Source organism: Aulonocara stuartgranti (assembly GCF_965226115.1).
Source record: "Aulonocara stuartgranti genome assembly, chromosome: 7".
In the NCBI taxonomy this organism is placed as follows: domain Eukaryota; kingdom Metazoa; phylum Chordata; class Actinopteri; order Cichliformes; family Cichlidae; genus Aulonocara; species Aulonocara stuartgranti.
This window is the reverse complement of record NC_138945.1, coordinates 34,239,466-34,264,499: the sequence shown is the minus strand read 5'-3', so window position 1 is coordinate 34,264,499 and position 25,034 is coordinate 34,239,466. Positions and strand designations below refer to the sequence as shown.

The following is a 25,034-nucleotide window of genomic DNA, read 5'->3' as shown; positions in this document are numbered from 1 at the left end:
TCCTTGAAGTGTTTACTTCATTTGGAGCCTAAACTGCTTCCCTATGTCTAACAAATGTGCATGTGTCGGCTTATACACATAGCACACCACTACGCTCACATTTTAAAATCACTAAAATGGCAAGAAAGATCATCAGTTTAATAAAAGATGACCCAAAGGTCTCACTAAAGGCCTTTTGACAGTGAGATACTAAGACTGGAACTAGCCAAATATTGGATTATTCAGATCCTCAATCTTTAGATAAACAGGGATTCTGTTTCTACTTTGGATTTATTGGATCATGCTTCAGTTCAATTTATTACCAACTTAATTTGTTGTTAGATTTGATCCATTTTCAGAGCTATTTTTCAAAAAGAAATTGGTGAAAAAATGAGCTGTACTTTTTAGCTAACAGTTTTGCTATCCCACTGCATATCTGTAAAGGCTGTAAGTCCTGTGACAAAAACATTATACAGTCTGCCACATATAATTCAGATGAGTTATTTTACAGTAAATGGCTGTATATTACAGAAGTAGTTGATGTCACAACACTGAAAAGTCTTTATGAGGACTTTTGAGAGGTCAGTATAGCCCCCATTTCACCAACACTGAAGTATTAAACAGTTATCATAAAAGTTAACCTGGCTGATGCACATGTTAACATTTTCCCTTTAGCTATTAGCAACTATCTAAAGGACACAAACTGAGCTTCAGGGAGTCACAGAATTGAGAATGGTGCTTCAGGAAGAGAATCCAATGTAAAATCTTAGCTAAACCAAACATGAAGCTCCATCTGCTCTGGAAATCCCTTGGGAAATAAAGTTGATTAAACCAGGATTATACTTTCTGTGTCAAATGTCTCCAATGTTGTAGTGGTTAACATTTTTGCTTAGCAAAGGAAAGACTGCTGGTTGAGTTCCAGCCAGAAACACAAATCCCTTGTGAGGTTTTATCAGAATTTTACATTTGGTGTAAAACTCTGCCAAATCAAGTGTGCAGTGCCACCCCTTGTGGCAACTGAATTGCCAAAAGTAGCTTTATTATTTATTTATTTATTTATTTATTTATTATTCATTTATTCCTCTAGGTCCCAGTGACATAAATCTCTAGACCAGGGACAGCTGGAGACAGTATGGTCAAGTAGGCATTCCTGTTAGACTTATTTGAAGTCCACTGCCTGGAGCACACAGTTGGTGCATTGCAATGTTAAATCTCAGTGGACGAATCCACGTGCTTACAAAAAAGCAGGTGGGCACATGGCTGTCCGCTGCTCGTTTGTTAATTAAATTCATGTCACTCAGACCCAAGCCTACCCTGGTGGACTTGTGGATGCAGAAAGTTTAAACAAGACTCGAAGGAGCAGCCAAAAGCATCATTATCCGATAGCCACAGTAGCCATCTGTTAAGTTATCATTAAGATAGCAGCTAGAGGCAATGCTAATAATAAAACGTTACACGGTGTCTACAAAGTGTTGTGCCTCCCTGAAAGCCCCAGATTGAAGCTGAGACAACTCTATTGGATCAGCAATGTAATATGGTTTCAATTCAGTTAAAGCACAGCATTACCTCAAATAACCTAAAAATATTGCTGTTATTTATTTACTTTTTTTTTTTTTTTACACTACCTAAGATAATCTTTTGGTAGGTTGTATTGTTCTAATATTGATATATAAATAATAATAATATTACCTCTTAATTTTTGTGATTCTTGGCCCATGTGGTATCAAAAATGTCAAACATTATCAAATATCTTTCTGTGTATAATATCAAGCTTGCAGTTTTCAGTATTGAGACAATCCTACTCCTTCACAGTGGTTTGGTCCACGTTCACTAGTTGGGACATGGGTGGTGTGAGGCATACACTGGTGTGTGAGTGCATGTTTGTGTGACAGATAAAGATGTATGCATACAATAAAAGCACAGTGTGACTGTGTTTGCGCATGTAAATGTGTGGTTCTGAGTAGTCATTAAGACTTTAAAAAGTGCTGTATAAATGTAAGTACATTTACTATTTACCATTCAAGGTGTGACTGATACAATATCTAAGCAGCGAAATGTTATTGTGTGCTAAATAACAGAAAATAACACAGTATCATGTGAGATGAAAACTGAAGGTACTAAAAACATTTTAGTACATAGTCGGACAAGGGATGGGGTATTGAATCTTCACTGTCCATTTGACTGTAGCTCACCACCATAAAAACATATTGTTGTCATAATGCATACTGACTGCACCCAGTGCTGTGAAGCTGACACCTTGTGGGCCTACCTGTCAGAGTGACACATGCAAGCTCAACTGATGTGGAAACGAGCTCGTGTGATTCCTGCGTTCGTTCTGTTTCCGCTCAGCGTCGGGGTAACGCACTTCATCAACACTCACACGCTTCGCCTTTCTCCTAAAGGCACAAACGCATGCAGCCGATAGATCGAACTTTGAAAATTGTGCCAACGCTGCACAGCTATGATCCATTGACACCGCTGACAGATCCGCTTTCCTCCCAGGCGCACTCGGATTTCCAACAAGCCATCAAACAAACGCACGTTCTACTTTTGTTGCAGCTCGCTTGTTCTCTGGAGTTCCCCAGGCCTGCTGTAATTGAACACATACACACATTATGAACACACAATGTAGCAGTGCCAGCAAAGAGTAATCAGTCATTTTAATCTCCTAGGCCTTTCTAAGATAATGTGGGTGCAGAATTACACTCCTTGTTGTTTGTTGTCTTTTCATTTTGTGCTCCTGGCACTTACTTACTTCTTTTGTACATTGTTAATAGAGCCAGAAAATCCCAGTTTGGGCAAAACACCTTGCATCAGGTAGTGGAAAGCAAACAGCATCCCCCAGTATCTGTACTGAGAATCTTATTTTTGACCGGCACTGAACATTGGATTTCACATCTCTCCAGTCATCCAGTCTTGGTTATTTCAGCTACAAAAAGCTGAAATAAAAATAAAACATTCTTTCAGTCAATAACTTGGAACTTTTATAATAATAATGGATTGGATTTATATAGCGCTTTTCAAGGCACCCAAAGCGCTTTACAATGCCACTATTCATTCACTCTCACATTCACACACTGGTGGAGGCAAGCTACAGTTGTAGCCACAGCTTCCCTGGGGCAGACTGACAGAAGCGAGGCTGCCATATCGCGCCATCGGCCCCTCTGGCCAACACCAGTAGGCAAGTAGGGTAAAGTGTCTTGCCCAAGGACACAACGACCAGGACAGAGAGCCCAGGGATCGAACCGGCGACCTTCCGGTTACAGATGCGATTCCCAACCCCCTGAGCCACGGTCGCCCAGGGTTTTTACTACACACTCTTCTTCCATCTAGATTGTAAGCCACTTTTTTCTTGAACAGCTCAGTCCTCCCTGAGTAATGGAAGTTATTGTTAGCAGCTGGTAACTTGCCAGTTACCACACATCAATATTGTTCTTGCTGTTTGCATTTAAAATTCACTTTGAAATCGTATTCGTCACAAGGAAAGCCTTGCTTGACATGAATTGCAGAATTGCTGAGACCTTATTCGAGCAGTCAGTTTCTTCTAAATTTGGAACCAAATATGGAAATAAAACTATTAATATTGTTACCAAAAGCTCTTGTAAATCAGGAGCAAAACTGAGCCTAGACATCTTTTGTCACAGCAGCAATTTTCTATACAAAAAAGTAAGAGAGGATCCACTTATTTGGCAATTCACTACAGTCTCCAGTCCTTTCTAAAATTGCATTGGACAGCTGTTACATGTATTTTACTCACATTTACTCATATTTTTCTTACGTACGGTCTGTTTGGTCAATGACCTTTCCATGTTGCCAGCATCGAGTGACACAGAAAGTGGCCAGTTTCCATAACAGTGACTCCCCATATGTTGTTATTCATATTCAAGTCCAAGAAACTTTCCTATAGTAAAAATTTAGACAATACTGTTGACAACCCTTTCCTTCCTCCTTAGACTACGATGACCTGGATGACGGAGAACCTTCACAGACCTTTCCTTGAGTTCATTCACTGGTAAATCTGTGTAGAAAACAGTCTGCTTTTATAAAGAAGTCAAACCAAAGTTGGATCAGCTGTCTCAGAGTTTGTTTCTCGTGTACATCAATTGGATCTTTCCCTGCTTCAGCTGCAAGAGGCCTTTCAGTCTTGGAATAGTTCTGACAAATGTTTTGTGACAGCAGTAAATAAAGTGATGAAAGACGTTTTACCTGTGCTTTGTTGAACTTGAACATCTGTGCGTTAGCCGCTTGTTTTGTGTCTCTGTGCGTGACTGTGTACGGGGGTCACACAGTCATGATAATTTCTCAAGCATGTGAAGTCACTTGGTAAAATGAGCTTTGACTGGCTTAATCTCTTAGAGCCAAATCATCAGCCAGCACAAAAAAATAAATAAATGTAACAGAAGACTAAAGGATTATATTACTTCGCCTTATCTGAACCATAGACTGTATATAAAAGTACTTCTGGGTCTGCATTCTTTTTAATGGGTACCAAGTGCTGACCTCTGTGTTTGCAGGGATAGAGTTAGTGACAGGCATGCTTTAAGATGCACGACATAGCTACCGTACCTTTTGTTAGCAAGTGACATGTGGAAAATGTCAGATGCACTTTTGACATTTATTTAACAAAAACACACAAAAATCAAGGCAACTGCCAAAATGCTAAAAAAAAAACAAAAAAAAAACAAAACCCTATTTGACCAGCAGGTGACATCACATGTATAACTGTTTACCTAATTCAGGGTCGTGGCCAAGCTGGGCCTACTTCAGCAGCCACTGGGTCAGAGGATAGATGGTACATAAGTCTATAGATATTAACCTATTTTGTCCTCCTAACTTCTTTTCTAACAAAACAGGCCCATTTAAATGAATAACATTTCTTCTTCTTGCTGTCAGATATCATTAGCTCATATTAGTCTCCTTGTCAGCTTGCACACATTACTCTCACTCTTTTTCTCTCTGTCTCTATAATTTTGCACCTCATGAGAAACTGTCTAGAATATAGCTAATGCTGCTAATGATTTAATCCCATCCAAATATTGTAACAGAGCTTTAATAAAGGCTTATAGCAATTATTATAAAGTTCAGATAATATAACTCTTAAGTCTTAACTAATAGTTGTGGAACCGAAGTATATCCAGTCTTCACTACACCCACGTTTATTGTGTGGTTTAACACTGCGTGGGTCTATATTGTAAAACTGCTGCTGCACCACAAATGGGCAGAGGTAAAGGTGATGTTGCTCCAACCTCATAACGATCATTTTTTATTTAAATGTATTTAAAGATTTTACCGTTATAAATCTAATTGAGGAACTAGTATTTACATAACTTGTAGTTATGGCATATAAGAGGCATAGAACATAATCAAAGGATTTGTGTTTAGTGTGTTTTTGAAGCTTTAGCTATCCCAGTTGAAAATTATTTACAATACCATAGGGACCATTTAATAGCCACGATATAACCAGGCTTTATAGTTTGACTCCTCAGACTTCCTAAGTAATTTCTTAGTCAGTAATTTTCCTGCCACAAACCTCCTGCAGTATAGAACCGTGCATTTCTAAGAGATGGAAGTGGTTGGTCTCTGCAGCCGGGCTTTGTGCAGTAAGCTTCTGCGTATGAAATGGATTGCCTGGACTCCCGTGAGAGTATGGCATTGTATGAAAGCGGTTCACCTGCCGTTGCCGTTTTGATTATCCCCTACTATATATTCCATTATTGTCCTAATGGTTTTTGTTCTGCTTCGGAAGCAGTGGTGAGCTTCATCAGCCCGGTGTCACTATCAGCACTTTCATCCAGGGATGAGGCATTAGGACCAGTGTACCCCAGCTGCTTTGTTGATTACTGCTGCTTCTTATTCACAGGACGAGAGACCCTGTTAAACCTGCTGCCCTCCCACCGCTACCTCCATTACCCTCCATCTTCCCGTTTTCTCCTTGTGTGTCATGTTACCCTAACGCCCTGCTCTCCCTCTTCTCATTGCGTCTAAACACTGCTCATTTGCCTTCCCCCTCTATTTCCTCTAAATTCAGTCAAGATTCTCAGACCAGCACACACAATGATAGCGCCTGCGTGGAGCTATAAATCAAAGAGAGGCTGTGTGCATGCTGGTTGGAAAAGGAAACCAGTCTACCCCTGGACCAAGCAATCACTGCAAAAAAAGCCACAAAAGTGTGTCACAGTTAGAGCAAAAAGTTTTTAAAGCCTTTGGAATCAGGATCTTCATCTAAGTCAGCTATTGTAAAACAAAATCTGACTAAATTAACAAACAACAAGCAGTTTAATCATCACTTACAGGCTGGATAGATAAGTAAACACTTGATTTTTGTATCTTGTAGGTTGTTGGTGCTAAAGGAGAATCTACAGGGGGCCAGATGTTTCATAGCTGCTTACATATGAGACTGACGCAGCAAACCAATGCAAAAAAGCCCTAAACTGTATTCATACCACCACCATGCTTTATGGCTCATTCACACTAAAGTATATAATAGGATAGCAGACTCCTTACAACTACGAAAAGTAGCATCAGTTGGTGGTAATTTTGCTATTACAAGTAGTCGTGATGATCAACTGCCTTGATCAGATGTGAAGTGTGCAATACCTGCTGTTTAATTTATAATTGCCAAGATTGCAGATACATTGCAATTAGTCTGAGTCCGTCTATGCATCTTGTTTCAACTTGTTGCCAACTTTCTGGTTATGTTCCTAACAACAAGCAAGGCTACTGAGCGTCACTTTGCAGTTAAGTTGCCATCCTGAAGCAAGTATTTCTTTGTTTGTGGAGGAATTTCTATTTCTAATCTACAAGGTTTGAGGTAAACTTTAAATCTGAGTAGTTAATGTGAATTGCTTTTTAACATGTGTGTGCTTAGATGGTAATAGAACTGCAATGGATTGCAGCAGACTCCCAATTTTCACTGATTTCTCACAGTTAATTGCCATAATATTACAAACAGATGGTGTTTAATCGACTCAAACTGATAGCAGACATTTCTATTTTTATCACTGTCTTAATGGGCTAAAGTCGATTTAAAGACTGCAGCTGACTGCGAGTGGTTGGAGATATGGTTCGCATCTTTAAAGCAACCATTTCAAAACAACAAGATCGCAAGTTCATTGCATACAGTCACAATAATTTTGATCATGCCAGTATCTAACTGCTATTTGCCCTAGTGTGGCTGTAATATTTCAGTATGCATAAGGTTTTGGTGTGGGCACACAGTACTAAGGCTACATAGGCTTTTGTATTGTTGCCAGAACTTTAACTGTATCTCTAATTTTCTTGTTACCTTCATGTGCATTTTTTCCTATTTCAGGATTGCACATTCTGCTCTTGGTGCAATCCTTGGAAGATGCCCAATCCTAAGAGAGTGTGCCGAATTTCCATTTGTGTTATTGCAAAGTACTAAATAGCCAGATCTTAAGAAATGTTATACTATCATTTTCCAGCACAATGCATCTATGTAAAGCTGTTTGTAAGGTCACATTCATCAACCAACTGTCAATAACAAGACTTTGTCTGCACATCTAATACTTGCAGTCCCATCTTCTTAAGTGAAACATCTGACTCCAACTTTATTTGACTGATTATCACAGTTTCACACACTTCAACTATCTCTGTGTGCGATTATTCAACGTGTTAATGACGACCTGAAAAGTACAGCTGTTGTCGTGTTGTAATGTTAGTCAAAGGTTGTTTAAGATAAGATAAGATAAGATAACCTTTATTAGTCCCACACGTGGGAAATTTGTTTTGTCACAGCAGGAAGTGGACAGTGCAAAAGTTATGACGCAAAAATTAGAATACAATAAGAATAAATACAGTACACAGCTGTACAGAATAGAATAAAATAATATACTATATACAGTAGAATAAAATAGAATAAAAATATACAATAAGATAAAAATAGAATACGAATGCTATATACAACTGAGTAAAAATACAACGATGCCAGAAAGGATTATTGCACTTAGTGTTATTGCACATGTGTGGATGTGTGTGTTTGTTCAGTTAAAGTCTTTGTTGTGGAGTCTGACAGCAGTGGGGAGGAAAGACCTGCGAAATCTCTCCGTCCCACACCGTGGGTGCCGCAGTCTCCCACTGAAGGAGCTGCTCAGTGCTGTCACAGTCTGCTGCATGGGGTGGGAGACGTTGTCCAACAGGGATGACAGCTTAGCCGCCATTCTCCTGTCACTCACCACCTCCACTGGGTCCAGAGGGCATCCTAGAACAGAGCTGGCCCTTCGGATCACCCTGTTCAGTCTCTTCCTGTCCCCAGCAGAGATGCTGCCGCCCCAGCAGACCACACCATAAAAGATAGCAGAAGCCACCACAGAGTCATAGAAGGTCTTCAGGAGTGGGCCCTCCACCCCAAACGACCTGAGTCTCCGCAGCAGGTACAACCTGCTCTGCCCTTTCCTGTAGAGGGCGTCTGAGTTATGAGTCCAGTCCAGTCTGTTGTTCAGATGAACACCAAGGTACCTGTAGCTGTCCACAGCCTCAATGTCCATACCCTGGATGTTCAGTGGTTGCAGTGGAGAATGCTTGTGCCTGCGGAAGTCTACCACCAGCTCCTTGGTTTTACTGGCGTTGATCTGGAGGTAGTTCAGCTGGCACCAGTCCACAAAGTCTTGAGTCAGTCCTCTGTACTCCTTGTCGTCCCCATCAGTGATGAGGCCGACTATTGCAGAGTCATCAGAGAACTTCTGCAGGAAGCACTGGGTGGAATTGTGGGAGAAGTCTGCAGTGTAGATGGTGAAGAGGAACGGAGCCAGAACCGTTCCCTGTGGGGCCCCCGTACTGCAGACGACCCTGTCCGACACACAGCCCTGAGTCCTCACATACTGTGGTCGGTCGGTGAGGTAGTCCAAAATCCAGGTAGTGAGGTGATGGTCCACTCCAGAGTTCTCCAGCTTGTCCTTCAGAACCGAGGGAAGAATAGTGTTGAAGGCACTGGAGAAATCAAAGAACATGATTCTCACAGTGCTTCCAGCGGTCTCCAGGTGAGCGAGGGAACGATGTAGGAGGTGAATGACGGCATCATCCGCTCCAATGCCAGGCTGGTAGGCAAACTGAAGTGGGTCCAGTGATGAGCTTGTTAGGCGCCGAAGCTGAGCCAGGACCAACCGCTCCAGGGTCTTCATCAGGTGGGATGTCAGAGCCACCGGCCTGTAGCTGTTGAGGTCCTTGGGGCGTGAAGTCTTTGGCACTGGTACAACACAGGAGGTTTTCCAGAGCTGTGGGACTCTTCCCAACCTCAGGCTCAGGTTGAAGAGGTGCTCCATCACCCCACACAGTTGGTCCGCGCAGGACCTGACGACCCTCGAGCTGATGCCATCTGGACCCGCTGCCTTCTTGCCATTAATCCTCCTCAGTTCCCTCCTAACCTGGGTGGTTGAGAGAGACAGGCTGGAGCCTTGTGTTGAGTGTGTATTGGATGCTGTTGTTGGGGGTGGGGAGGAGTGAGCAGGGTGTGAAGTGTCTGAGGTGTCAGAGGTGGAACAGCAGCAGTGGGGGTTTGTTTGTAATCGTGACTTAGATGAAAGTCAGACCACATTTTATGAGCAATCAGTGCAGAACTCTTCATCTCAAAAACATTTTTTGCAACTATAATTAACCGCTTTAGATTATAGATGGTGCAGCACATTCAAAGCCTGAATTGATTTTTAAAGGTTCTGCAGTGATTTAATCACCATGCAATACAAATTTCTGTCCTCCTCTATAATAACTATAGTTGTAATTATAGCTGTGTCCCAGTTCTAGAGTAATATATAGTGACTCTTACTTATTTCACCATGCTTGTAGGTAATAAAAATTAATTTACTAGTTTTGTGCTGTTAGACTATTAATGGACCCAGCAATGGGAATGCCAATGCTGACTAAACAATGAATGAAGTTTATTTGCTTTTTTCAGTATCAGCCTTCCATCATGATTATGTTTTGATTCCCAGGACCCTCTGGTGATGTCTTCTGGCTCAGACGGATGCAACACATTTCATGTTCTGGTGACAATACGCATTGCTCAAAACAAGGAGATTGTTTTTGACGTTACCACAGTCATAATTGGCGCAGTTAATCACGAAGACATGCAGTTTTCCCTTTCTACTTCATGCAGTTTGTGGTTTTTCTTGGATATTATATGCACACATTTCTTCCTTCTTTGCTCATGTGTTACTCAACTTATCTGCTATGTATGTTTATCTACAGTTCTGCATCGATGCCACCCAGAAAGGGAGCAGGAGGTGAAAGAGGGAGAGAGTGCTCAAAGGCATGGCAATACAATCAGGCATCTTCACTGCTGACAGGGGTTTGTTGCCTCAGAATTGAAGTTATTATCTCTCGGCACAAATCAAAATTGTGAAATTGATTCAGTCGGGTTGTTGTGCTCAAAGAGATGGGCCTCCGCTGCAATCCACAGCACTCTGACAAGTAATGATTTTAGTTGTTGCTCTGAGCATATGTTAATAGGCATTTCAACAGAAGCATTTAGTAGTTCCTTGCGAGAACTGTAGCAAGAAGACAAATGAACAAAGATTGATGGGAGGGGTAGCTTAATTGTAGCTCACTAAAGAAGAGAATGGAGGGACACTGTGTAACAAATTAAATTGGATTCCTGACAAAGAGGAACTTTGGGAAGTCTTTTACCACGCTGTGGTGTGGTCTTTGTTGTGACAGTCTTGGACTCTAGCTCTATAGTGAGCCAGTATTTCACAAATCTTGAGATTGTTGCAGTATCTGTTTTAAAAATCAACAGTGTGTGTTTCGTTAGTATGAAATGAAAGTCGAGAGTCCTTTTGTGTTGGTGGTACACAAGGATTTTTTTGATCATTAAGAGATTCAACCCTATTCAGCTTGATTCCTCCAGACCACGAGGCACATGGGAATACATCGATCTGCAGAGGGATTGCACATATGGCAAGCTATCAGAAGGCAATGAGGCACAGCCAACAGCAATTTTCTGTAGAAATGTGTTAGAAGTGTTGTTGTTTGTGTGGGTGGGTGGTGGTGCTGTTTGGTCATTTGGGGTTTTTGGATATTAGAAAAGCCTTCCAAATATTGGCCATTTCTCTCTGCAATCTTTAATTTTCGACCAAACATTCGTTTCAGCTTGATTTTTTTTGTGTGTGTTGTCTCTCACTTCAATATCTTCTTCTAAGCCCTCACACTGATTTTATAACCATGGATGTTTATGTGTGGGAGTATGTTTTGGCTTTGTCAAATCAAATTAAATTGACTCAAGTGTAGATATGCGAGTATACTTTGCTCCTTCAACTCAAGCACATACTGAAAAGCAAATTTTTATTTTTAATTTTTATTTGGCCTCAATTTATTCTCCTCCGCTCTCTTTTCTTCTCCTCAGGTGCTCAAGGGAAGTAAAAAGCTTTGCCTCTCAGTGCGTTCAGTCGGTCGCATTCCAGGCGGCTATATCACCAACCACGTTTATACCTGGGTTGACCCTCAGGGCCGAAGCGTGTCTCCTCCTCCTGACCTGCCTGAGCATCGCAGCGCCACTCTGAGAAGAACTGACAGTCAGCGCCGAAGCAACATGCAGCTACTGCAGGAAGGGGATGAGAAGAAGGTAGAGACCTTACATGCAAACCATTAAACTAGAGGACCAAAAATGCCTTTAAAAAAAACATAAAATTAGTTCCTTCCTGTACTTTTAACAGCCTGTATTTGCTATGTTTACTATTACACTACACTATGTGCACTGATTGGAGCAAAGAAGCCTCCAAAACATTTTTAGTTTCAGCATTGGTCAGAAAGAAGCCAACTGTCATTTACTATATCTTTTTATTAGGTTTTGGACAGTACGCGGAAACAACAGCAAGAATCGTTTGCTTTGACAAGCAGTTCACCAACATAACTCCCAATGAGAAACTTTAAATGAAGTGGACAGTTAACTGATAACCTGTCAGTGTTCTGCACCTGTCTTGCACACAGACATCCACAGAACTTCTAGAGAGACGCTCTATATTGACCAGTATGTTTTAAGGGGCAGAAGAATGCACCCCCAAAAGATTAATGGTGTATGCTAAGGCTAAATTTTGTGATGCTAAAGTAAGTAACAAAGTCTAAAAGCATTTGATACATAAATCATCAAACGTCTCATAGATTTCACAAAATAAAAATCCTATTCGACTTCCTCCAGTGGCACAGACTAAAAATTTGCCTCTGGAAAAGACGTCACGCTGTGAACAAGGTTTAAGACTGAGATGGGAGTATTCACTTTAGGGAAGGTTTTTCACTGTACTGATACAGATCAACGAGTCCCCATGCAGCACTGCTTTGTTTGGACTCTGATGCCCACTCTATTTAACTCTTACTTGAGTCATTTGAGGCACAACTTGATGTTTTTGATGTTTTTCTCTGAAGTCCCTGTCACTTTCGCTTGACCTCAACAAAAAACAGCAAGACGATTCATACACTTAGAGTACACCGTTTAATAAAGTGACAGTAGGTATTTTTTGACATTTGTCTGCAGTGTGGAAATGACAATGTCCCCTAGCCCATTTTAGATACTTTATTCTTGTTGTGTTGCTTGACGCAGGCTTTATAAACTCAGATGAACTGGTGACGTTATTATCAAGGCTAGAATGTTTAGAAAGGGAATGTGTAAAGTGAAGTGAAATGTTTGTCATTTATCCTGTCCCCTCACTCTTCCCACTACAGACATGATGCAGGGTAACTCCTGCCTTTATTGCTCCTCTCAGCCTCTGTGACTAAAGCAAAATAATTAATTATAATCCTAAAGGCTGGCAATGCAGCAACACTCAGCACATAACTAATGCAAGCTGAATTATAGTAAACCTTAAGCTCACTCTGATCTTCATAACAGACAGATTGCATTACTGCGGCATAATTGCTATAGTTAACCTGTGGGTTTAACAGTTTGTTCAGGTCCAGAACATATCAGGACATTGTAGCATGAAATGAAGACTCACTGGTAATTAACATTTACACGACCTGCACTGCTTGTCCACTATTTGTATTTAGGAACCTTCCTAAGCAAAACTGACTATTTGATCACATCCCAGAATTGCAGAAAATGTTCGTGCAGAGGCCTTTTTGTGTGGTGTTATAATGCATGTTCTTGTGACTGCATATTTTCTCACAGGGAACTCCAGCTTCTTCTCCAAGTCATACCTGTTCGGTTAACTGGTGAAATTCTAAATTGGCTGTTTGTGAGAATGTGAGGAGAAAAGGTTGTCTATTGCACTGTGTTAGCCTGATGGGGTGGCGACCAGTTCACCCCAGCTCTAATCCAGTGACAGCTAGAAAAGGCTTCATCCTCCATTCATCCTACATATTCATAGAGTTCAATTAACTGACCTTAGAGAACAATAATCATGAGGTTGAACTTTAAGCATTTCATCACCTGACTGGACAAATACAGCCACTGGATAAATATTAGTCCTATCTTGTAATTTCTAATCTTCTTAAAATGAGACAGTTAAAAACAGTTTGAATAAATTTGAAAAGATATGTTTCAGATGCTGAATTTTAATGGGAGTTGGTTTTAAGTTTGGTTGTGTGAGCCGGCTAACTTTAGGCACAGTAAAAGAAGTGTATAACACTGGATGCTAAAATTAAAAACTTAAACGATAAAAATAATTGGACCTCGAGTGCCGTAAAACCTTACGCTCTCATCACCTCATGACCTGCAGGAAAGGAGCTATCAGAGCTGTTTAAAAGATTTATTGCACTAGAACTTTCAATTTTTTAGCACCTAAGAGCTACATATTAATCTTAACTGCTTCAGCTCTATTAATGCAGACTTCAGCTCTGCATTGCAGATGAGCAAATATTAATCCAGTACTAAATAGAGTTTGGCAGTTCATTGAAATTCTAGTTTCTATTTCTGATATTATTAATTTTGAGTCATGCATAGGATGGAATTAGAAATATGTTAGAAAATATGTCTCAATTAAGTTTATTTTCTTTTGGAATTGCTTCATTCAGCTCTCTAGTCTGTGGGTGAGACCATGCTCTGAATTATGCAAGCTAGAGTTCCTTTGATCCACAGCTGTTCTGATAATGACAGAACTGTTCCCCTTTTGGATAATCTGAAACCTACTAATCATTCATTAATTTGAAATGTATGAATTTGTAAGTGAACGGCATCCAAGTCCAATCAGGTGCTTTGTATCAATACCACAACTACTGAAAGTTGCTTTGTAGCATCCGGACAGTACATGTATGGCTTTGCTTTTTATTGGCAAATTTCTTAAAACATCCAATGCTCTCTCAGCTACTTCTTCGGGAAGGTGGAATTTTATTGTCATTCTACTGTAGTACAACTTTTTATTAGCTATATTAAAATGTAGCAAGCCTCCAATCTAACTTGGTTTTCAAAACGCAACAGGTCAATAACATAATTTGATATAAAAAGAGCATTTAAGAGTTTCTCAGAAGTAAACATGGACAAATGTGCATGAATCTGCTAATACCTGTCTACAAACTGTGGAAAAATTTCAGAATGTTACTCAATGTAAAATTTTGAAAAAGTAAAATAAACTTATAAAGAATTAGCAAAACTTTAGGCAACCTGGCACTTAAAATATTTTTAAAATACATTAAAAATGGAAAAGTTTAACACCAGCCAGCTCAGTAACATCACAGAAAATTGATGAATACAGATTTTTCTTTTAACCATGGAAAGAATTCTGTGATCATCAGCTCTTTCCCTGGTCAAGAATCCTTCACAACATCTAGCCAAGGCAACACCAAGAGCATGAATGTATATACAGAGAGTTCACAACAAGATGCAAAACAGTGGTTATAGTCAGAAGCAGAAAGGCCAGATTAGACCAAAAACACATCACAGCTGGCACAGTTCTGTGAAAAACAACAACAACCAAAAACAAATATATTAATATTTTTACAGATGAAACCAAAATTAACTTGTACTTGATGAGGAGAGAAAAGTAAAGCGAGGGGAACAGTTCATGATCTGAAGCAATCTACAACATCTGTCAAATGTAGTGGAGACACTGTTATGTGCATTTATGGCTGCAGTGGAACTGGTGACTTTAGTGTTAATTCTTCCCCCAAATGGAGACATTATGTAATCGGTTCTGTCTGTTTGTTTGTCTGTTTGTTTATCTAGTATCCACAGTTTTCAAAATACAATTTTTCAAAATTTTGTGTTGTGTTAGATACCAATAACTCCATGTGATTTCATTTCAGTGAAACTCACATCGTCACATCAAATGTGAAAATCAGTAAAAACTTCATATTTTACCCACAACTTTTTATGAGTCGTCTTCGAACTTCACAACAAAATTGTAGGCCTTGGGGGACATGAGTAGCTACTTGAGCTAAGCATTTGACCTTGACGTTCATTGTTAGTACCCAAGATCAAAGTTGACCATGAAAAAAATGGAGCATGGGCATGGAGAGAGTGTCAGAGTTTTAGTATTGCCCTTCCCTTTGGGGGAAGAGTGGCGCTCTCTGATTTATGATAGCAGTAGCAGGATTCTAAAGCGTGCAGGGCTATAACCTCTGCTCAGACTCAGTCACATGCTGCAAAATGATCAGATGATGCTTCGCAGTGCAAGTGGATACTGAAGAAGAAAATTCTGCAAATGTAACTCAAGACTTTCTCAAGCCAAATAAATGGCCTGTATTTATATAGCGCTTTACTAGTCCCTAAGGACCCCAAAGCGCTTTACACATCCGGTCATTCACCCATTCACACACACATTCACACACTGGTGATGGCAAGCTACATTGTAGCCACAGCCACCCTGGGGCGCACTGACAGAGGCGAGGCTGCCGGACACTGGCGCCACCGGGCCCTCTGACCACCACCAGTAGGCAACGGGTGAAGTGTCTTGCCCAAGGACCCAACGACTGAGACTGTCCGAGCCGGGGCTCGAACCGGCAACCTTCTGATTACAAGGCGAACTCCCAACTCTTGAGCCACGATCGCCCCATAAATGGGATCTTCTTCAGTGGCCTGGTCAGTCAACTGATCTCAGCCCAGTAGTAAACTTAACAAATGAATGGCTGGCATGGCGTTATCAGTGAGAAGTGGTACAGTTTAACTTTTTATACAGTACCTACAAATTCCACTCAATACAGTAAAATAGTATAACTTGCACACATAATTGCATTTGTCTGTCCAAAATAAACAGGTCTCAAGGGCCATTGCTTAGAAACCAGAAACATTAGAACACTGGGACTTCTTTTAGACAGACAGAGCATTAAAGTGATGCTGGGGAATATAGTGTGCACCAATAGTTGCTATATTGTGCCAGAAAAAGCAGAATGAATCTGGTAATTAAAACTATGCTCCATGTCCTGCATAAATGTCACAGAAAACATGAATGCCTGCATATTCCTAGAAGTGAGCAAAGGTGGCTCGCTTATCGCCGATAGGCAGATAGCTGTTATTAAAAAGGAGGACCACAGTGCAATATGCTCTGAATGAAAGTAAAACCTCTGCGTCAGATGTCAAGTCTTTGCCAAGGGGTATATCACTTGGATGAAAGTGACATTGTTTAATACAGATATTAGCATATGTGCCATCTTGTAGCCGCCAGTGTGCAACTGATCCCTCGTTTCAAATCTGGCAAGAGACAGCTGCACTCTGATCAAACCAAGTAATCAAGAGCCTCATTGTGATGGAGAAAAGTACAATTTATAGTCTGGCATAGCTAAGCAATACTGAGCCTCCCCATGTGGACAGAGTAAAATTTGATGTTGTTTCTTTGCTTTCCAAATGTAGATATTCTACAAATGCTAGGTTCATCCAAGTAGCCCCAATGGCAATTATAGAGAAACCAGAGTATTTTGAAGTTTAAGCTGGGTAAGCTTGACCAACTGTTAATTAAAAAGCATGGCTTAGTGCTCTGGTATAAAGTAGTAGAAAGGGGGGGGGGATGGAGCAAACAATGGGCCTAGGATGTTTTTTTTTTTTCCTAATATCTTTTTATTGTTGTTTTGGGGTAGAATCACATTTGAAAATCATTAGCATGTAATGTTGTGTGTCATAAAATAAGAGATGCCTTTGACATTAGAAGATTACTTAATTAAGTGAGCTAGAGGCTCAAGGGCCAATGCAAATAGCTGTGGAGTTGAAGGAAAGTCTTGATGAGATGACCCAGAGGCACTAAACAATGCCCTGCTAGAATTCCTGACAGTTTACAATAAAGTGGTTTAACAGTCGAATGAACCCATCATTACACTTGCACACACTGCAAATAGGACCACCTAAGTCTTTCAAACTCTTCTGCTAACCAAGTCATTTGGCAGCAGCTGGGTGGTTAATATCTACAGCTGCAGTACTATATATAACCTGGGGTAAAAGTGCCATGCCTGTTTTAAAGGGGAACTATTATGCTCATTTCCAGGTCCATAATTTTACTCGAGGACTCGAGGATAATCTCTATTTATCTTAAAATGCCTGAGGTTACATGATATATTAAGCATACCCCCTTCAGTTACATCATACTGTTTAAAAAAAAAATAGGGAAAATATCTAAAATAAACATTTACAACAGTCTGAAGTTTGGGATTTTTTGATTGCTTGTACACACACTGACCTCAGTATTTAAAACTTTGGTTAAGATAAGCATGTACTGTGACAGTATACATGACAAACAAGGAAACACATAAATACTGTCTTCTAATGTTTCTAGTTTTGAAAGTATAAGAAAACAGACACATTTACATTTATTACATTTATACTTCTTTATAACATAGCATCTCCTCTCTGCATGTGTGAGGCAAAATCAGATTTGACTTCCTTGCTTTCCTAACTTTGTAGAATAAAATCTGACAATAGTATCCAAGAATATAAACAAACTGAATTGTATTTATTGGTTAAAAAAATATGCCAACAAGTTTTTACCTTATTGACCTTATTTATTTGAATTGGTTTAAATTCACGTCAGTGTTTTAGTTAGTTGGTTTAGTCGGATTCATTGACCTGCTCTTTTCTCGTAGTGTACTACTGTGTTGCCAAGCCAGTGGCATCTGAGTGATGCACACAAGGTGCCCTTAAGCACAATTATTTTAGTGCGCAAGGATAACATTGGTAATGGCCATATTTTATCAGAGACCACATTTTTTTTCATTAGGCCACAAACCGAATAGACGCTGTGGTTCTAGTGGAATATCTTTTGAAAACAAGTTTAAGGGAAGCACCGGATTAGTCATGCACAGTACATCGTCTACAAATCACTCACTCCCTGCAGAAGCACTTTAATTGGGTGGTGTAGCAGAGATATCTTGTAGTCCCCCAACAATTCCTGTGGTGGTTTATTTGAATTCAAACTGTGTCCGATATTGTCCATGCTGCTTATCAGAGGAAATGACACGGATGAGCCTTGTGAACCAACTGATTGACCAATTCAGAGAGCCGTTCCTCTAATCAAAACAGATTCTGACTCCCCCATTAATGGTGCTGACTCACCGCATCTAAGTAGTTCCTGAAATTCTTCATCTCCTTGCTCTCAAATGCCATCTCAGAGCAGGGCTGTCATTTGCTCCATGGATTGTGTTTCACAACTTCATTTCAATGTGAGCAGCCCGACACCATGAGCAAATCTGGCAGCCCGTCAAGGAAAACAATCGAGACTGCAGTGTCATTTAAAATGTTGATATTTATATTATACTTCAGATATTTATACCCTTATTCATCCTGTTTTATTGGTTTCTCTCTTTGTGTTAAATAGGTCAACCTGGTTTTAGATGATGGCCGGTCTCTGGGTCTGATGATCCGAGGGGGAGCGGAATACGCTTTGGGTATTTACATCACTGGAGTGGACCAAGGGTCAGCAGCAGAGTGTGGAGGACTGAAGGTATTGCTTCAATTTCATTTTTCTCTCACTACATTGTTTTACATTGTTTATCTAACTTATGTCTTGCGGCATAGCTACTTATACTTTGGAATTCACATGAGAAGATTAGCTAGCTATTTGAAATCATTTTAGTATGCTCCTCCCCCACACGGTTTTCATGCCAAAAACACTTGCTGTATGCCAAAAGTCTCATTATATTGCTTTACAGTGCATCTCACTGTATTGATTTTGCAATATGAGGAAATAGCTTCTTTATATGGTCTGTTCGAGATTGTTCATTACAAATGCAAAAGTACCTGCAGGCTACATCTGCAGCTTCCTCTGCTGAGCTCAGGCTCTGCTCAGTTTGCCATCAGATAAACCACTGGGTTAAAAAATATATATGCATAATGCTTTTCTTTTAACAGCTGTATTACATTATTGTGGCTTGTTTCTGGATGCCATTAGGTGTTCCTAATTTAAACGATCAGAAACATCGTTTGGAAAGCCTTGACCTGACAATATCGATCCTTTAAGGATCCAAAAAAAAAACCTTTAACATGGGATTGATCCTCTGCAGTATTTTTTTTCTTTTGATGAACAAATAAATGCTGCTGTCAAAGTTAGCTTCTTTCAACTTAGTGATACTTGTGAAGGTGAAACCGTTTCTCTGCTTCAGAGACTTTCTAAAAGGTTATTCATGCCTTCATTTCATCTCGGCGTGACTTCTGCAATAGTCTCTATTCAGGTGTCAGTCAGTTGTTTCTTGCTCGACTGCAGCTCGTCTAAAAGGCTGCTGTGGGACTCTGACCTGGTATTCGCAAACAACACTGCATTTCACCCATGTTAGATTTTAAGATTTTATTGTTCGTTTTTAAGTCATTACATGGGTTGGCACCTACCTCGCTGATCTTTAAACGTTACTCACTGTTATCTGCTGAGCAGGTAATCCTTGATGTCCTATTGTACAGATTTAAATATAAAGGATATCGTCTCTTTTACAGTAGTTGCTGCAAAATCTTCGGACTGTTATAAAACTAATTTTTACAACTTGTCTTTTAAACCAGACAGAGCTCTGATTATTTTTTTCATAACTATAACTTGAATGTGTTGTATTGTTTTATTATTACTCTTTTAGCATTGATCTCTTGTTTTCAAATGCACTGACCTGACTCGAATTTCAAAATATTATTGTAAACAATATTATTATTGCATCAGGATAGGAGGCATGCCAGATAAATGCACATAACCATCTAAGGCTGAAAAGGCCAGCTCAAGTCATTCTTGTTCCTGTGTTTGTCTGCTGCTGATACACCAGGAGGAATGAGAGAGAAAGTAATCAAACTCGCACTGTAACTTACATGTCACGGGCAGACAGCATGTTGTTAGTGGTGCTGAGGCGCAAGAAGCCCGGCAGCATCTCAACAGATCCGAGTGACTTGTACATGCTGTTTAATGTGTTTCGGCTGAGTAGCTTATTTGCTGTCGAGCGTTGAAAACTGACATTAGCAGGAGGAACCTGCCATGAAGACACAAATATAGAAAATATATTTTCCCTTTTGGTTTCATTTTTTTTCTTTTTTTTTTCTCCCAAAATTTGAAGAGGGCAAGTGATTTGGAGAGCAGATGTGTGCCTCAGTCGATCTTTGTAGTTGATGACTACAAATGGAATTGCAAACTGATGTTATCAAAATCTAATGATTTTTTCATTGTATGTCAATTCTGAATATTCTAAGCTGTCATCACTTATTTTTCACAGTATTAATGGGCTGATGCCAGTTATGCTCCAACAGCAAGCTAACATGCAGACACACACACACACACACACACACACACACACACACACACACACACACACCAACTGCCAGCATAGCACCGCCTCCTCTTGTTCTCTCACAGTGCTGTGTTCTTGTCATTCGTCTTAGTTGCCTTGTTATATTTATCTACTGAGTACCTACAAATTACAATGATGTGGACTCAGTTTTTCCCTGTGACATTAAATACTGATATTTTTAAGTTTTTAGAAATTCTAGTACGTACATATACGTACATATATGCATGACATCAATTGTACAATATAAGGAGGAGCACATGAGTAGCAGTTAAACTGTAAATATTGGTGGATCGATCCATACTCCAGTCCATATGCTGAAGTATCCTTGGGCAAGATGCTAAACCCCATGTTGCTGTGTGTGATTGGGTGAATGACACTTACAGTAGAAACGCTTTGATTCCTCAAATGAGTCAAAAGGCACTATATGAGTATCAGTCCCATTTACCATTTAACGTCCAGCAGTGTCTTGTAATGTTACTTTGTTGGTCAGTAACAAAACTAAGTTGTTTTACTTGAAACCAAAGTGAGTCATTGCTTTTTATGTGCATTTGCACCCAGGAGCAGAGTAAAGGGTTGGCTTAAAGGAGTTGGCTAAGGTTTGGCTAAACTAAAGTGTAGCCATCCTTTTAACCACCCCACAAACATATCATGAAGACTTAATGTGAGTCATATATTCACAGAACTGGATTTATTAATGACTGGAGACAATTATTTAATTTTTCTAAAATACCTTTTCCAAAAACATTTCTCGATATGTCACCTGGATACATTTTCACAGCACAGTCTTGATTTACATTGTAAATGAGCAATTAAAGTCATTAATAGAACTGGCTTCAATCCACCATCTAACTTACTCTTAAATTAAACACACTTAAATTTATTGACCTGGCCGAGCTTAAAACAGTCCAAATTATGTACGGAGCAAGATAAATATTCAGTTTTTTCAAGTCTGACAAAAAAAAACATGCACTGAGAGGAAATTATGTGTTTAAGGGTTAATAGTAAATATTACAGCATTACAGTCAAGGGAGTAACACTGAATATCAGGGTGATTTTACTTTTCAGTTCTGTCGAGTTCTCACTCTGCTCATCTGAATATTGCTCTTTTTCGTTATCATTAACATTATTGTTATATGTACATATTAGGGGTGCAACGATACACAAAATTCACGGTTCGGTTCGGTTCGATACGATACTTTGGTGTCACGGTTTGATATTTTTTCGATACAAAAAAAATGTTCATGCCTTTTTAATTTTTCATTTATTAAAATTATAAATTTATATTTTAACTCAAAAGTACAGTTTTTAAATTTAACCCTAACCCTTGTGCGTGTTTTTTATTTTGACAGCGAATGCGCACCTGCGGACCACTTATGTGCAGCCCTGGTTATTTAGCTCGTCATATTGCAGCCACAGAAATTATTTTGTCCATGAAACCATAAAGCTGCACTTTCTTTTTGCCTTATAGTCTGATTTGTCATAACTTCTCCGTTTTGTGGTAAGCTTTTCTTTGGCTGTCACTTCTTCACCCTGACCTGTCTTATTTGGCTCAGCAGAACTAAAATATATATCCTGCTGCTTTTACACACGCACTCACATAAGCTCAGCGATTCTCTGCGCAATCAACCTCTCACATGTTTAAGCTTGCTGCGGGAGATTTCACTTGTCATGTTTGCATAGTAAGCTAACGATTAAAAAGACGATGTCAGAGGAATTGGTGCACAAATTATCATCACTCACAGATCAGTGCTGTCGCTCTCTATACACAGTTCGCACGATTGCAAAGTGAAAGCAAAAAAACAAGCGCAAATTCAAACGCGATTTCAATATGTCACATATTGACAGTGGCTCACCGATGCCAATGACATAATTACCCAGCTACATTTCTGAAAGAATGCAAAAGCATTGACATATATTTTTCCTTCCTACAATAGCCCGACGGGCAGGGGAGAGATAGATTTTGGTAGCCCGACTGAAAAAAATCGCTAGCTCCAGGACGTCGGGCTAGCGATATTGCAAGCCCTGTATCTGATTGAGGAATCACTCATCTTTGGAAAAGAGAGTTTATTACAGAGAAATGTCTCTTTCCAAAATAAAAGCTATACTATCCGCTTCTTCTGGGCTATATTCTCAGCAGCATAAGGAGAATCATGTGCTAACAGCTGTCTAAATGACTCGGCTAAAGTTAGTAGCATGCTTGTTGTTTTTGTCTTTGCACTAGGATGATGTCGGTGTAAATGTGCAGTCATATTCGTTGTGTTCCCACTAGTGCTGTCAGGTTAATCTCGTTGAAATGACCTTAATGCCACAACACGGCAAATCTCCGTTAACGAGCTACCGCCGATCGCCCCGTGTGTGGGGCTAGACAGCCAACACGTTAACGAGCTAACTGCGCTAACACACTAGCTCCCACCCATGTAATTGAGCATTGCATGGCACATCCAACATACTGTTTTACTTTAGTCCATGACTCGCTTACCTTCAGGGTCATACGTCACATGAAAACCAAAATAATTCCAAACGCCAGATCTGAATGAGGGTGGGGGAGGTCCATGTGTCTTGCTAGCTTGCCCTGCGTTCTTCCTTCTGACTATGCTGTCTGTGTTGAGCGCTCAGTGGATCTGCGCTCGACAGTGCAGCCTAGGCGGAGTAGTCGAACGCAGATTCACTGAGCGCTCAACACAGACAGCATCGTCGGAAGGAAAGTTGATAAAATAAATTACAAATGTTGTATTGTTCGATACATATGCGTACCGAACCGAAAGCACTGTATCGAACGGTTCAATATCGATACGAATATCGTTGCACCCCTAGTACATATAGGTAATGAGGAAGCCTGTGTAAAGTCTGCCTGTCTGCCATTCTCTGATTATCAGCAATTTTAAAAAAATAACATAAGCAATAGTTCCAGATTTGTAATTGCACAAAAAAAGTATATTATGAGTCCGAAAGCCACTTCGACCTTGCAGTCAAAAACTGAGTATTTTCTCTACAGCAATTTGCTCTGCAGAAGCAAAATAGCGAAGCTGTGCCATCGTCTAAGGCCAGCCCTGTAAAAATCACGCCATTGGACCACTTTGTGGAGCTGCTGTGCGCAGCCAGCAGAAGCATCTGAAATTAGAGCTCTTCCCAGGTGACAGACGCATATCAACCAGGCACAGTTGGAAATTTACACGATGATGTTATTTTTGTCCTTTCCACTAACAAAATTCAAAATAATACAAATGCCTCCAGCACATAAAGGTTATCCTTTCTGCTGTCTCTCTAGCTAAGCAACACATGTGCACTCAAAAATTATGCAACAGCCCTTAAAAGAGGAAAAGAAACAGAAACAAATATTGCTGTGGATCCCTTTGTTTACCTGAACTGCTAAACTAATGCATTACAACCAACACTTCACTATAAAAAAGCTTTGTGGTCAAGTGAAGCCAGTATAGATGTGCTTTAGGTTTCAAGTCTTATTTTGTACATTATAGTCTCCCTTATAGTGAAAAGAAATATGATGCATCATGGTTTTCTCAGCACGGTGGTTAGCACTGTTGCCTCACAGCAAGAAGGTCCTGAGTGCAGGGTCTTTCTGTGTGGAGTTTCTCCCCGTGTTTGCGTGGGTTTTCCCTGGGTACTCCGGCTTCCTCCCACAGTCCAAAGACATGCACTTTGTGGGGATAGGTTAATTGACCATTGACTGCATTCACTATAGGTGTGAATGCGGGGTAAATGGACTTTTACCGTACATGGACTTCTCCAATGGACTCAGTTGGAAACTCTAAATTGCCCATAGGTGTGAATGCGGGAGTGAATGTGAATGCGAATAGTTGTCTGTCCCTGTGTGTTAGACCTGCGACAGACTGGCGACCTGTCCAGGGTGTGCCCCGCCTCTCGCCCTATGACAGCTGGGATTGGCTCCAGCACCCCCCGCGACCCTGAAAAGGATAAGCGGAAGCGAATGGATGGATGGTTTTCTTTATGGACTGGAGCAAACTAGTGACTGAGTCTTTCATGCAAGTGTTCTGTGGATTCTCATTGGGATCTGCCTCTCTCTACAAACTTGTCACATTAAGCATTAAAAAGAAAGAAAGAACAAGTTTAGATCAACAGTTTAATGAACAACCTCCTGAAAAACTACCAAACACTTAAACGTTCAGGAAACACTATCCTGTTGGTCACTAGTTAACAATAACTACTTGGTCATGATCAGAGTGAGTGTAACTCAGCACCACCATGAAGTGATAGCTAATTTAGCAGAAAATCATTTGTGCCACATGCTAGTCCTACAACGAGGTCAGATCAGAGGGTCAGACATAAAACAGGTGGTGGGTATTTAATGGTGTACATTAAAACTGCCAAGCAGCCATGTGGGGCCATGGTGCATCAGCACAGCGATCTTTCTAACCAATGGGCCAGCACATATTCTTAGAAGAATCGGATTTGCCTTT

The 25,034-nt window shown here is 40.2% G+C and overlaps 1 protein-coding gene across 5 annotated transcripts in view; it reads left to right on the top strand.

Moving 5' to 3' along the window:
- whrna (whirlin a) overlaps positions 1 to 25,034 on the top strand; it is a 200,671-nt gene that overhangs the window by 74,777 nt on the left and 100,860 nt on the right. For 4 of the 5 annotated variants that reach the window (XM_082541590.1, XM_082541591.1, XM_082541592.1 and 1 more), the window contains exons 2-3: positions 11,336 to 11,554; positions 18,660 to 18,785. In XM_082541590.1, the coding sequence (XP_082397716.1) occupies positions 11,336 to 11,554; positions 18,660 to 18,785 (345 nt within the window). Of the gene's footprint in view, positions 1 to 10,031; positions 10,090 to 10,182; positions 10,283 to 11,335; positions 11,555 to 18,659; positions 18,786 to 25,034 lie in introns of those variants that run through there. The other variant, XM_082541594.1, reaches the window with a different exon arrangement.